The 15,049-nt window shown below is 40.4% G+C and overlaps 1 protein-coding gene across 12 annotated transcripts in view; it reads left to right on the plus strand.

Annotated features, from left to right (window-relative positions):
• ELF1 (E74 like ETS transcription factor 1) overlaps positions 1 to 15,049 on the plus strand; it is a 124,033-nt gene that overhangs the window by 64,919 nt on the left and 44,065 nt on the right. For 9 of the 12 annotated variants that reach the window (XM_047756107.1, XM_047756105.1, XM_047756110.1 and 6 more), the window contains exon 2: positions 2,250 to 2,575. In XM_047756107.1, the coding sequence (XP_047612063.1) occupies positions 2,504 to 2,575 (72 nt within the window). In that variant the 5' untranslated portion in view covers positions 2,250 to 2,503. Of the gene's footprint in view, positions 1 to 821; positions 842 to 1,535; positions 1,612 to 2,249; positions 2,576 to 14,213; positions 14,728 to 15,049 lie in introns of those variants that run through there. The other 3 variants (XM_047756109.1, XM_047756106.1, XM_047756113.1) reach the window with 3 other exon arrangements.

Here is a 15,049-nt window from a genome sequence, read left to right on the forward strand (position 1 = left end):
TTCAGAAGAAATTTTCAGCAATGATTGCTTATCCAGAGAGGTTTTACCCTAATTGTTGTGGCGCCTGGCATATGACTTGGCAAATAATAGACACCGAAACATTTATTCAGCTGAAGTAGGAGGACCTAATTTTTAAATGTGAGACAGTGTGCATATAGTTGGTGCTATTAAGTCTGTGGTTTTTTTTGTTTTTTTTGTTTGTTTTTTTTCCTGTTAGGGCCACACCCACTGCATATGGAGGTTCCCAGGCTAGGGGTCCAATCAGAGCTACAGCTGCCGAGCTACACCACAGCCACAGCCATGCAGGATCTGAGCTGCATCTGTGACCTACACCACAGCTCACCGCAACTCTGGCTCCCTTAACTCACTGAGCGAGGCCTGGGTTCGAACCCGCAACCTCATGGTTCCTCGTCGGATTCTCTTCCCCTGCGCCATGACGGGAACTCCAAGTGTTGTGTTTTCGAAGGCCCATGTAGGTCAAGGCACAGACGTCGGGTGGCTCTGTGAAAGAAACGGCACTGGAGCATCGAAGGAGGGAGGCGATGTCCATGGGTGTCCAGAAGTGGGAGGGGGTATTCCAGGACTGGGGAGCATCAGAAGTGCAGAAGGGAGACAAGAATGAATGGGGGGTGTGCACGGGACCTAAGAAGGCAAGCCTGGTGCAGAACCGGGTGAGCGTTTAAAGGAAAGTCCTGTATGTATGTTTTAGGTTTATATGTCTGTCTGTGATCCATTTAGGTCAAAGTATTCTTCTCCCCTCCAGACGTGGTGCACTGCTCAAAAACTACCTGAATCGGAGTGCTAAAAATACTTCCCCGGTGTCGGAGTTGAAGTCTAAGAGGTGGGATGGGTGGGTGTGGGAAACTGCTGGGTTAGAATTTAGTTAGGTAGACGTATTACCTGTTGGTGGTTAGCATGTACTCTGAGATAGAGGTATGGAGGTATGAGGGAGGAATTGAATTCCTAACCGTTTTGTTTTGTTTTGTTTTGTGGGTTTTTTTTTGGTCTTTAAATTTCCAGTTACGGAAATCACAGTCATTCACGATGACTCTTTGAGTCCGGAATATATAGGAAACGGCTTCACTGAAATTAGGAAAATGAGTGTGTGATTTAGCTCGCACACACTGGCTAGATTTAAGTCTTCAGGGAAACTGATTCACCAGCTCAGCTTCCTTCTTGAACTCATCTCCTTAAAATTAAAATTGTAAACGCTGTTTCAAAGAACGAGGTGTTATTTAATGTGATAATTTTTATGTCTTTTGTCTTTCCATGTCATAGTTGTGGCTGTAAATACTTGATGCAGTATTTAAGAACGTTGTGCTGAACTTCCAAATTTCCTTTTATTTTCCTTAGCAGTGGGAGCTTTTAAAAATATTCTTATTTAAATAGGCAGACATCTTTTTAAAGCTTTTCTCCCTCCACTGTGAAATTGTTTTCACTCTTAAGTTGCGTTTCTGTTTTTCTATTGTAAAGTGCAGTTCTTTGCATGTTCTAATTTGCCATGACGTGGTCAAGTACTGTTTCCTTCCTGTTGCTTGCAAGCCTGTGCTAGAGATAAGGATATATTTCAGTGCATTAAAAAAGAAGCCACGGAAGACAGGCTTAAGCATGGTAAAGCATTCTACTTATCAGAAACCTTTTTAAAGAACAGAAAGAAGGGGCTTTCATTTCTGCTTTTTTTAAAAAGCTCTTAAAGTAGTATTTGTTAAACTTTAAATGTATTAGATTTAAAATCCTTGTGTGTATGTGTGTATGTGTGTGTGTGTGTATGTATATTAAGCCTAACAGATATGTCTGAATGTTTCTATTCAGACAAAACTATATATTTCGAAATTATTCATAATAAGTGTATAGTTTGCTGGTTTAATAGAAAGAAGGAAATTGTTTATATGTCCTTTATTGCAATTACAAAAACCCAGTTATGACTGGGTGGAAATTTTCTTTCTTTCTTTTTTTTTTTTTTTTGATAAACAGTACTTTGTAGTTTAACGGGGCGGGGGGAAGGGAAGAATAACTTCATTTTCAGTAATAAGAGGTTATCTTATCTCAGCAGGAATGAAGTCTTAAAAGAAAATGTCTCTCTGGCTTTAAAAACTCCTCTGTGTTCACTAGTGATTTTGATTTTGTTTCAAAACATTAACACCAACAACAACAAAAAATACTCTGGAGACACTGCTGTCTGGCTGAACTGTTATTTCTAAATAATACGGTTATGTTCTCCTAACTAACTTAAGCTTTATGTTTTTCAGGCCAAGAAGTTCTAGAGAAGACACATTCAGAACAATCGCCTCCATTTGAGTAAAATCTCAGTGAACCAAGAAAATTTGAAGCACCCACCCTAAAGGAAACCTGGGTATACAGTAACCTCACAGACCTCGCTTGGGTTTTTTTGTTTGTTTGTTTGTTTGTTTGTTTTAACACCACTTGGTCACTGGACTCTGCTGCCTGGTACTTGGACCTGCTTGGAATTTTTCTCATGTGGATCTAAGGGGAATGCTTTATTATGGCTGCTGTTGTCCAACAGAACGACCTAGTATTTGAATTTGCTAGTAACGTCATGGAGGATGAACAGCAGGTATGAACGAGACCCAGAGCAAACTGGGTTTTAATGCATCTATCAGGATGGTGTTTCTCTTCTGTCTCAAAGTGATTGCCTTTAAAAGACAATGTGAGACCTCTTAGTAATGTAAAAGTGTAAATACTGAAAATGTGGAGGTGCTGTGGTTTTATGTGCACCAGTCAATTCATTAAGAATGACTCTTCTCCTTAGTTTTGATGTGGTAAAAAGGATAGATTCCTTTTGGGGTCCGCTTGTTTTTTCTGTAAAATGAGACTTACCCATCACGACCTGAAGTCATTAATTTCACGGCACTTAGAAAAAGCCTAAATGACATACTAACAAGACATATACTTTTTTTTTTTTTTTTTAAGTGTAGGACTAGTGATCGTAGCAGTGGCCCGCAGCTAGGCAGTTTGAATGTGTGTGGTTAATTTAGGATTATAAGGCCGGGCTGTTTCTTCGAGGGAATGGAAAGATGTCAGCAGTCTCATCATCAAACATCATTGCAGCCCAAAGCATGTGACTTTGAGGAAGTTGCTTAACTTCTCCAGATCTTGGTTTCATCATCTGCTGAACAGGGGATTGAACTGAAGAATTTCTAAATTGGCTTCCTTTGGTCTATTCTCCCTTTTATTATTCTTCACTGGATTTATACAGGATGTGCAGATCACTCTTTCTAGAAGTGCAGCAAAGAGCCAGGAGAGATTGAGAGGAGGAGTGAGTGAGTCTCCTCGTCCTCCTCCCCTAGGGCATCTTGGGACTGTGTACATGGCTTCATTTTGAACGGTTTACTTGGGAATGTCAGATGTTACGTGTGTGAGAAATTGTGTGTTAGAGAGATCCCTGTACTGGGAAAAATATTTTGACGGTTGGTGGACTTAAAATATCTAAGGTTGATGGATATATTGCAATAAACCGAATCCCCAAAACCTAACTGTAATAGGCCAATTATAATGTAGCAGGCTTTTATTTTGGGCCATTCCCCACTTTTGATAGGGCGTTGTCATTTCTTCGTTCTTTGTGTTGCATCCTTGAGTGAAAATGACACCATCTATAAATAAGCCTACAAAAGGTGAGACTTTGGATAAGCTGCCTGAAAGTCAAGATGCGTTTTGGCTAAGGAGGAAAAAAAAAAAAAATGTGAGGGAGAGGATTGCAATTAAACATAGATTAATAGTTTATGGATTTAATCTAGGGACAACCGAAAAGGGATTTCGGGAGGAGAAAGTGTTTTTTTGTTTTAAAACAGGATGTTTCCATATATGTTAAGGTTAGAAACAGGGAGTTTACCGTGCAGCCCTTGAAGAGGAAAGATCCCAGGTTTGTGGTGAGCTTTGTTCTGGGGATGTGCCCACAGAGGACAGAGCTCTAAGCCACCCACTGGCAGGCTCCAGTGCACCGGCTTAGATACTCTTTGACCATGAGAAATATGTTTTATGTTACGGTGCAGCATTCATGCATGTGTCCATACAGCCTTAGAGGAGGTCTTCCAGGCCATTACCTGCTCTGCCTGTGTAGATGTACTGAATTCACCTTGAAGAAGTTACTGGTGTCTTTGGACAGGGAGAGGAACCTAGACCTTCACACCAGCATGCATGTGTATATATTTTCTTAAGTTATTTGTGTGTTCGTTTTTAAAAGTTACTTATTTTTAATCTAACAAAATAGGTATTATTAGTTTCTGCGGATATTGCTATAAGGACTTTTATTTATTTATTTTAGGGTTTTTTTTTTTGCCTTTTCTAGGGCCGTTCCCACGGCACATGGAGGTTCCCAGGCTAGGAGTCGAATCGGAGCTGTAGCCGCCGGCCTGCACCACAGCCACAGCCACGCGGGATCCGAGCCACACCTGCAACCTACACCACAGCTCACGGCCACGCTGGATCCTTCACCCACTGAACAAGGCCAGGGATCGAACCCGCAACCTCATGGTTCCTAGTCGGATTCGTTAACCACTGCGCCATGATGGGAACTCCGTATAAGGACTTTACAAATATGAAATGTAGGGCAAATCCTATCATCCCTGTTTTACAAGGAGTAAGTTGAGAGAATAGATGGGTGACCAATAAATAACTTCCCCCCCAGTCATATAGCTGGTAAATAGTGGAGCTGCAGCTTGGATCCAAGCATCTTGACTCTCGCTAATGCTGGTGAATACTCTTGGACTGATGAATGCCCACCTTACTGGATCATAATCAGTTGGCCGGTTTAGGGCTTTTCAGTCTCTGGCCGTGAGCATAGCAAACATAAGGGATTCACTCAGGGGTAGATCCGGACGTGTCAGTCTTATTAGCATCTTAACTTAGGTGTTCAGTAACTGTGGCTCTGCGTCCCTGTTGGTTGTTTGCTTGTTAAATTTTTTTGGAGGTAAAAGTAATAGCAGTGCCAGTTTTAAAAATAAATCACCTAATAGGAAAAAATATGAAGTCAATAGTGAAAGTCTCTTTCCACCTCCTCTCCCTAATCCTGTTCTCCCCAGAAGACAACCAGCATTGACTATTTGATGTGTAATTTTTTGCATGAAGGCCTGAACCAAAGAACAGTGTGCATACAAACCTGTATACAGAGGTTGTGTTTAAGATACAAATGAAAGAATGTTAAATCTTTTTTGTGATTTATTTATGTTCACTTCATGTCTTATAAATATTTGTGTATATGTATGCTGGCTCTACATCATTAATGTCTCCACGTGATGGATGAATCATAATTTATTTTACCAGTACTTGGTCATGGATAATTGGTTATTCCCAGTATTTTGCTAGTGTATTATAGATGACTATCCCTCTTTGGGAGGCAGCAGACCTATAATGGTGAAGAGCTCAGATATTGGAGTCAGCACCTGGATTTGAATCCTTGCTCCACTGCGTATTACCTCTGTGACCTTGGGCAAGTTACTTGACCTCTCTGTGCCTTCCTTTCCTTATCTGCAAAACAGACTTGCTATTGTAGGTAGGGTTGTTGTGAAAATTAAAGGAGTTGATGTTTATGAAGTTCTTAGAACCATGCCTGGCACATAGTAATAGTTACTGAGCACTGTCATTTTATTAGTCTGTGCGTGCATGTGCACACGCACGTGTATAGTATGGTATAATATTATCTTTGTACACTTGTACGATTGTTTCTGTAGTGTATTTTTAAAAGTAGAATTTACTGGGTTTACTAAAAGCATAAGTTAAACCTACTATCAAGTCATTCTTCAAAATTTATATCAGTTTCCACAACCACCAACAGTATCTTTCCCAATCCTTCACTAACAGAGATCTTTTTTTTTTTTTTCTTTTCAGTCAGTCTTTGGAGTGAAAATCACACTTTACCATTTAACTTGCAGTTTCTTGACGAGTCCATAAGGCCATGGGATTGATCCATTAACTTCATTTATTGTTCATTTGGATCCTCTTTGAATTACTTACTAAGAGCCTTTTGCCCAGTAGGAGTTCTCTATATATTATGAGGTGTCATCAGTGGCATCATCCTCTAAGTAATTTCATTTGCAGCTAATGCTTACCTTTCTTTTTGTGACATGTGATGCAGAGATTTTGTCCCCGTCTGGTACTGGATTTTAACAATTTGAGGTCTTGTGCCCTCTAGAAATTCTAAATATTTATGCCATAAAATTTACCAGTTTTGGGGGTAATTTTTGTTTAAGAAAGCTTTTCTTACCCTTAAAACTATTACATATTCTATTTCTGTTGTCTTCTTGTATATGTAATAGGATTGACTCCTTAGTTCATGGGAAATCTGGCTTTGTAGGATGTGAGGTATTAGGGTTTTGACAACTCTCTTCTCCCACAAATGGGGATGTTGGCCCATCACCATTTATTGAGTGTTACAGCAGTTTCCACACAGAGACTACTGCCTTTGCTACAATATACTAAATTATCAGATGGGCCGACTTCAGTTTTGAACCTGCTAATATATTTTATTCCATTTACCTGTTTTTTATTGCTCTCATTAATGTCACTTCATAGATTTGATGTCTTGTAAGTGAGCCCAATTGGGATAGAATTTTGAATGAATTTTAGAATTGGCTTCTTAAGTTATATAACTTTGTTGGGATTTTTGATTTTCCCAAGTTAAAAAGTATGTGTGCGTTTAAAATAATTTGTTTTAGCCTTGATCCTATATTGGTTTACGTGGTTGGTCTTTATACAAATTACTGTTAGAAGGCACCAGATTAGGATGTATTTCCTTTTTTCAGTTACCATCTGTGGTTATTCATGTAGTCGTCTAAAGAAACTGACACCAGGAGTTCTTGTCGTGGCTCATTGGAAATCAGTAACCATGAGGATGCAGGTTTGATCCCTGGCCTCACTCAGTGGGTTAAGGATCTGGCATTGCTGTGAGCTGTGGTGTAGGTCAAAGATGCAGCTCAGATCTGGCATTGCTGTGGCTGTGGCATAGGCCAGTGGCTACAGCTCTGATTTGACCTAGTCTGGAACCTCCATATGCCATGAGTTCGGCCCTATAAAACACCAAAAAAAGAGAAGGTGGTCTTATGACTTTCATTCTTAGGGTGTATAAATTGGCTCACGTGACCTTGATTCCTAGAGGCTAGAGGATAAACAGTGTCTTGTCAACAAGCTGCCCCGTAATTCTCATGCAGTATTTGGGAATCACTACTCAGTGTAACAGAGGTCAGCACAGAAGGCTGGAGATACAGAGAAAGGAGCCTTTGACTGCACTGCAACTTTGGGAAAGCTTCACCATGTTACATTTCGACTCAAGGGGAAGATCTGGTTTATCTGACAGATAAAGAAGTATTTCAGGACTTTGTGCCACGGCGAAGTGAAAACAAATCCAACTAGGAACCAAGAGGTTGCAGGTTCGATCCCTGGCCTCCCTCAGTGGGTTAAGGATCCGGCATTGCCATGAGCTGTGGTGTAGGTCGCAGATGCGGCTTGGATCTGGAGTTGCTGTGGCTGTCCGTGGTGTAGACCGGCAGCTGTAGCTCCGATTAGATCGCTAGCCTGGGAACTTCCATATGCCGCATGTTCAGCCCTAAAAGCAAAAAAAAAAAAAAAAAAAAAGGAGAAGTGTTTCAGAACAGTAGAATGTCCCAAAACTTGGATTTCTCTTGATTGTATAGTCAATCTAAACACCTTAACTTACAGTGAGAAATTTTTCAGTGTGACTCTTTCATGCTCTTTTCTTTCTTGTACTACGTTAATTTTGCCTTCCTACTGTGTAACTTTCCCAAATGCTCTCCTGCTTCCCTACTATTTGATCTCCCACAGTCATACTTGATAGCTGTTTAAGTTCTAATCATCTCTCAACATCTTAAGACAAAACCTACTCATTCCTGGAACTTATCCTAAAACCATCCCTTCAGGAATGAACAACTTTATCCTGTTATTCGTACGTGACTCATTGTCATTGTCACACATTTGCCATATTAAAATTTTGCATATTCATTATTAATTTTCCAGGTAAATGCTAAGCTATTTGAAGGGGTTGCCTTCCCTGTTTAAAGTTTCTCATGCGTTTAAATGTAATTTATAATACATTTGTTGGTTGGGTCTTCTTAAAGATTTTTCCTCCTCTTATTTTCTTATTTTTATTATTTATTTATTTGGTCTTTTTGCCACTTCTTGGGCTGCTACCGTGGCATATGGAGGTTCCCAGGCTAGGGGTCGAATCGGAGCTGTAGCCACTGGCCTATGCCAGAGCCACAGCAACGCAGGATCCGAGCCACGTCTGCGACCTACACCACAGCTCACGGCTATGCTGGATCCTTAACCCACTGTGCGAGGCTGGGGATCGAACCCGCAACCTTATGGTTCCAGGTTGGATTCGTCAACCACTGAGCCATGACGGGAACTCCTTTCTTCCTTCTCTTAATCCTGTTGGTAAAATAATGTGGGGTATATATGTACTCAGTTATGACCCTGTTTACATCAGAAGGCCTTTGAGTGAAAGGTGGTATCTTGATCTACCACTCTTTTGACTATAGTGGGTTTCCCCCCACCCCCCAACCCGGGACCTATTCTGTCTTAGTGCATGGCAGTTGCCACAATTCCAAGACCGGAAACAAGTATTCACGGAGTGTTTTTTTTGTTTTGTTTTTGCTTTTTTTGCTTTTTAGGGCCGCACTCCTGGCACATGGAGGTTCCCAGGCTAGGGGTGGAATCGGAGCTGTAGCTGCCGGCCTACGCCAGAACCACAGCAACACCAGATCCAAGCAGCTCACGGCAACACTGGACTCATGGAGTCTTTTTTTCTGACAATGTATTTAGAACTATTATACATATTTAGTGAAAACCTCCTCAAATAACTTTTAAATATTGTCCTTGAAATTAGAAATAAGTATCCACTTAGAATTTTCTCCTCGTTTTGGGGAGACTCATTCAAGTTGCAGAGGGAGTGGTTGACATGGTTGTATCTTGGGGATGAGGTTGTATTTTGCAGACTGAGAAAAATGTCGATCCCACCAACCTGCCGTTGTTTTTTAGCTGGAATGGTAAAATTCAGTTAGGCCAGAAATTAAGTGTACCTTAGAGTAGAAGGAATGTATTGACAAGTGTTGTGTGACACTTGTTCAGCACCAGTGTCTTAAGGACAGGAAGTTGGAGTGATGCTCAGACACAGTAGATCCACTGATATTTACATGCAGTTCCAGCTTATATTGACCAGTCTGTCTGTTCCTGTTGTTCTCATTCTTTTTTTTTCTTTCTTTCTTTTTTTTTAGGGCCACACCTGCGGCATATGGAAGGTCAGAGCTGCCACTGCCAGCCTTCGCCACAGCCACAGCAGTGCCAGATCCTAGCTGCATCTGCGACCTACACCACAGCTCATGGCAATGCCAGATCCTTAACCCCCTGAGTGAGGCCAGGGATTGAATGTGCATCCTCACAGATATTAGTTGGGTTTGTAACCCACGGAGCCACAGTGGGAACTCCCTCTTGTCCTCATTCTTAATCTTGGCAGATCAGACTCACCAACCATTAACAGTGTTACTGTCTGTATAAGTACCTGCACAGATGGCTTTTCTGTACATGGAAACTTTCATCAAAGGAGTGCCTCCCCCCACCCCTTACAAGCCTTACTTTCTTTGGGAAAAGTCTGACTCAGCATAAGGCCTGAGGCCCTCTTCGGGTTATGTGGAGGGCCAAGCCAGCCCATGGCCTGGATTTTGGCCTGGCTGATCTCCTTGCCAACTCTTGGCAGCAAGGAAGCTGATGGCTGTTCGGAAGGAGTTGGTGAGGGGAATAGGAACTTACTCTAACTTTCTTGTGCAGAGCCTTCTTCCAAGTGTGTTTCCAAGTGTCCCCCAGCCATCACCCAGAGGCCCTGTGACAGCATCCTAAAAATGCATATGGATGAGGTCATTGCATAGGGTAGGACATGGATGACCTGGCTCCAGAAACATTCAGTGGTGAATTCCAGTAACTGATTTTACTTAGCATTTTGTTCCGTGTATTCTATTCTATGCTTTCAGGGATTATGTTAGCTCATTCTTACAATAATCTTATGAAGTAGACACGCTACTCCTGACTTTACAGAAGAGGGAAGTGAGGCGCCAAGAAGAGAAGCTATGTGTCTGTACTGTAGCTGCTAAAGCTGGGAATTACAACCCGGCTTGTGCCTTCAACCACTGTATTTGGGTAAAGCCAACCACTGATACATGTAAGTGGTAAAAAAGTAATTTTCAATGTGGAAGAATTATTACACTTTGCATTTATGATTTTAGCAAAGAGAAAATGTTATTTATGCCAGTTAATGTGTTAGTGTAATTACAAGGTGACCATCTTTGTACCTCATGTACCTATATATTTCTTTTTTTAATAACAGTTTTATTGAGATGTGATTTGTATACCATATAATTCAGCTATTTAAAGTGTGTAATTCAGTGGTTTTTAGTGTATAAACAGAGTTGTGTGTCGCTCACCATAATCAGATTTGGAACATTTTTTTTTTTTAATCCCAGAAAGAAACCAGTACTCATTAGCATTCATGCCATATTCTTCTGCCACTCCCAGCCCTTGGCAACCACTAATCTTTTTTTTTTTTTTTTTTGGTCTCTATGGATTTGACTATTCTGGATGTTTTGTGTAAGTGGCATAAAATACGTGATCTCTTATGACTGACTTCTTTCACTTAGCTTAGTGTTTTCAAGGTTCATCTCTGTTGTAGCATGAATCCATGAATCAGTACCTTACTGTTTTTTTAAAATTTTTATTTATTTTTTTGCTTAGGCCATACTTGAGGTATATGGAGGTTCCCAGGCTGGGGGTCCAATCAGAACTACAGCTGCTGGCCTTTACCACAGCCACAGCCATGCAGGATCCTTAACCCAATGAGCAAGGCCAGGGATCAAATCTGCATCCTCATGGATGCTAGTCAGATTCATCAACCGCTGAGCCACGACGGGAACTCTAGTACCTTATTCTTTTTATTGCTGAATGATATTCCATTGTATGAGTAACGCCACATTACATTTATCCATTCTGTTTAGCTTTCAAAAGAATGCTATTTTTTTCAATGAGTTTTGTATTGATCAAGTTTTTGGTGAGGGTAGAACTAGCAATCTCTGTTCTTCCAGAAAGTACTCAGTCTTGCTGGGTAGATAAGGGAATTAGTACCTCTTCGCTGTATCTAAAGTTTAGCTGTGTGATCTTGAAGTTTTTTTGCTTCCTTTCCATTTCACTTAACACATAAGACATAAAGGATAAGCCATTATATAAACAGATGGTGTTGCTGCGTTACTGGCCTTCTCCCTTTTTTAAAGTCAGGGTCCCCTTCAACACTGTCTAGGAAATTTCAATGAAGATAATATCCTTTGATTTAGTTACATAAGAGGAAAACAGATTGTTAATGACTTGTTAAAGTGTGAATTTAACAAAATGATGCCCATAATAATTTTCATAAATCCAATAGGCCAAATGTTAAGTAGGTTAGAATACGGGGCAGGAATTTTTCATTTTTTCATGTTTTTTTCTTTTTAGGGCCGAACCCGTGGCACATGGAGGTTCCCAGGCTAGGGGTCCAATTGGAGCTGTAGCCCCCGGCTACAGATCCAAGCTGCATCTGCGACCTACGCCACAGCTCATGGCAATGCCAGATCCCTAACTCACTGAGCAAGGCCAAGGATCAAACCTGCATCCTCATGGATACTAGTCAGGTTTGTTAACCACTGAGCCACAACATGAACTCCCAGGAATTTTTTTTTTTTTTTAAACATAGTAACTAAATTTCTCCATATTAGGGCAATTCTTACTTTGGAAAGAAGAATTATAATATAATGATCGGTGATACATTTGTAAGCTTATCCGTTTCATCTCTTCCCACTTCTTGTCCATCACGAGTCTGCGTGATGGGACGTCACAAGTATCCGCTTGGAACTGAGCCCCACCACTTACTCGCTGTGTGACTTCAGACAAGATTTTAAATTTCACCGAGCTTTGGTTTCTTCCACCAAAAGTGAAAGAGTTACTTCCCCAGGTTATGGAGCATTAAATGGTTATGTAAAACATTTAGCCAGAACCCAGTGTAAAGGGAAGTACTCAGTAAATGTGGCCAGTGCTGCATTAATGACCTGAAGTCAATTAATAGGAGAGAAAAGGCATTAAAGTTTGTTGTGTTGTACTGCCTACTCTGTATTCACTCAGTTTTGGATAAGTGAGGTCCTGAAGGCAATTTTTGTGACTTGCATACCCATTAGACACATTCATTATTTTTTCTCTGATACTTGAGAATGATTGACTTGGTTCTAGACTAAGCCAGTAAACTTGTCATTCAGGATTTTAAAAATCTGGGAGACTCTGTGGTGGAGTATTCTTCTTTACCATATAACATGTTAAATTTGTTTTGACATCGTTTGATCTGGAGTTACTCAGGGTTTTTTTTTTTTTTTTTTGGAGTGACTAATTTCTGTCATTGCCTCTGATCAGCGAGTGTGACTTTTTCATTCTTTAGCTTTGTTGTAGCTAAACTGTCTGTATTCAGGAATGCCTTGTCTCATTTTAATCTGTTAGTTGTACCTATATAAGATTCTTGTCAAAATCCATCTTTTAGAAGTAGGAATTACTGTTTAATTGTGATTTTACTTAAGTTCTTTGAGTTATATAGAATCTGCATGTTTAAAGCACTTATCCATCTGGTAATGACTGTTGTGGTGTTACCTAGTTTGCTAAGTAATCATTTAAACTTGGTTAAAATTTCCTGTGCCTCACAAAAGCTACCTTTTTGGGAAAAAAATCTCATAATTGATTCTTTTCACATTTAGCTACACACACACACACACACACACACACACACACACACACATCCCTTAGCAATATATCAAGCTTTTAAAACGGGTACTCTTACTTAAAAAAGAAAAACCTAAGCTTGTTTTCAGTGATTATTTTACTTTTTTGAGTTGCATGGCCAAATTGTAATTTATTCTGGCTGAAAAAAAGAAAAATCTGAGCAAAGGCTAAGAAGGCCAATTGTCATGAAAGACCTAAAATGATATTAGTTAAATCACCCCCACAGGGACTTCCAGTGGAATTTCAAACATGGTCTTGGGGAGGTCTGGAGAAAAGACCACTTCGCTTAGACTTTTCTGTTTTTCATGGTGCCGTGTAAGAGAAAAGTGATGCTTCTTCACAAACACTCATCTCTACGGGAGCTAACAGAAATAAAACAAACTTTTCCAGCTGTAGCTCTAACACAGTGCACATGAAGGAAAAACACACGTATATATATTTTATTTTATTTATGTATTAATTATTTTTTTTAGTTTGTATGATGATTTTTATTTTTTTCCATTATAGCTGGTTTACTGTGTTCTGTCACTTTTCTGCTCTACAGCATGGTGACCCAGGCACACATACATGTGTGCATTCTTTCCGCGCACATTATCATGCTCCATCCTAAGTGACTAGCCATCGCATGCTAGCAAATTTGACAGCTGAGAAGAAATGGACAACTTTCTAGAGACTTTGGCGCCTGCCAAAACCGAATCGAGGAGACATGGATATATATATTTTAAACCCAAGCTTTAGCTGAGATGGAGCTTTTAAGATGCCTGTAGGATCCTCTATTTGTGCTCTGTCGTGGTGGTGAAGCTCTTCGACTCTGGAGTCACACCGTCTGGATTCAGATTTCAGTTCTGTCTCCGATTGACCAGGGTCAACAAAACAAGAGCACAGCGTTGGGGCGTTAACTGGCATTAGCCATGTGACATTGCTTAACAGAGTAACTGCTTTCATCATCACTATCGCAGTCATAATCATCACCACCACATTCAGGATACCACTTTTATTTTATTCTATTTTATTATTTAGTAAGGGGCTTTTTTTAAAATGGCGACACCTGTGGCATATGAAAGTTCCCAGGCCAGGGATCAAATCTGAGCCACAGCTGCAACCTCCGCTACGGCTGCAGCAAAGCTGATCCTCAACCCGCTGTGCCCAACAGTGACCCAAGCTGCTGCCATCCGATTCTTAACCCACTGTGCCACAGTGGGACCTATGTAAGGAACTCTTTTTTTTTTTTTTTTTTTGGTCTTTTTGCCTTTTCTAGGGCCGCTCCCACAGCATATGGAGGTTCCCAGGCTAGGGGTCTAATCGGAGCTGTAGCCACCAGTCTACACCACAGCCACGGCAACTCGGAATCCGAGCCGCGTCCGCGACCTACATACACCCCATCTCACGGCAACGCTGGATCCTTAACCCACTGAGCGAGGCCAGGGATCGAACCCGCAACCTCATGGTTCCTAGTCGGTTCATTAACCACTGAGCCACGACGGGAACTCCAAGGAACTCTTAAAGATAGACTGGAGGATGCTTTTTACACAGCCCTGTCGTGGGTTTCTTTTTAATCGGATTAAGGAGGTACTTTGATGATGTTAATTACCAGAAATTTGAATCTTTTTTCTCTTATACAAAACTGTTGTCTGCTACATAATATTTATCTACATTGTGATCTTTATAAAAGGTGCATAATCCTTAAAAACCTAGGAAGTGGAAAAAAAGAGCTACTGGGAAGAAAGGGGACTCATAGTAGCTTATATTTAAATGTCGTGCCCCGATGCTACTTTGGATGTTAACCTCTGTGCCAGGAAAACATTAGCTGCTCTTGTGTTGAGTAAAGTGTAAAAATAACACTGCGAACATTTTGCAGAGCCCTTTATAGTTTACAGACTATTCTCCACATACACTGTGATTCTCACAAATCACCCTTTGGTGAGTATTCTTCTCATTTTCTGTGATAGACTTGTGTTTATTACCGGATAACTGGAACTATTTTAGAAACCTGTAATAGAGTCCCAGGGCAACCTCACAAGGTACTCAAGAGTATTATTCAAAATACTGTAGTTTATTTACCAAAAGATCTGGATTCCTATTGTGATTTAATAACGTTCTTTTAGAACATCAGTTAGTGGATAGTTTGCCTTACTTTTTGTTCATTTGTTTCTTCATTACTTTTCTTGATAGCACTTGATTTGTTTGTATTTCTATTAAGAGATGATGCAGAACTGTGTAGCGTTTTTGTTTTTTTGTTTTT

The sequence above is a fragment of the Phacochoerus africanus genome, chromosome 13 (assembly GCF_016906955.1).
Source record: "Phacochoerus africanus isolate WHEZ1 chromosome 13, ROS_Pafr_v1, whole genome shotgun sequence".
NCBI classification, from domain to species: Eukaryota; Metazoa; Chordata; class Mammalia; order Artiodactyla; family Suidae; genus Phacochoerus; species Phacochoerus africanus.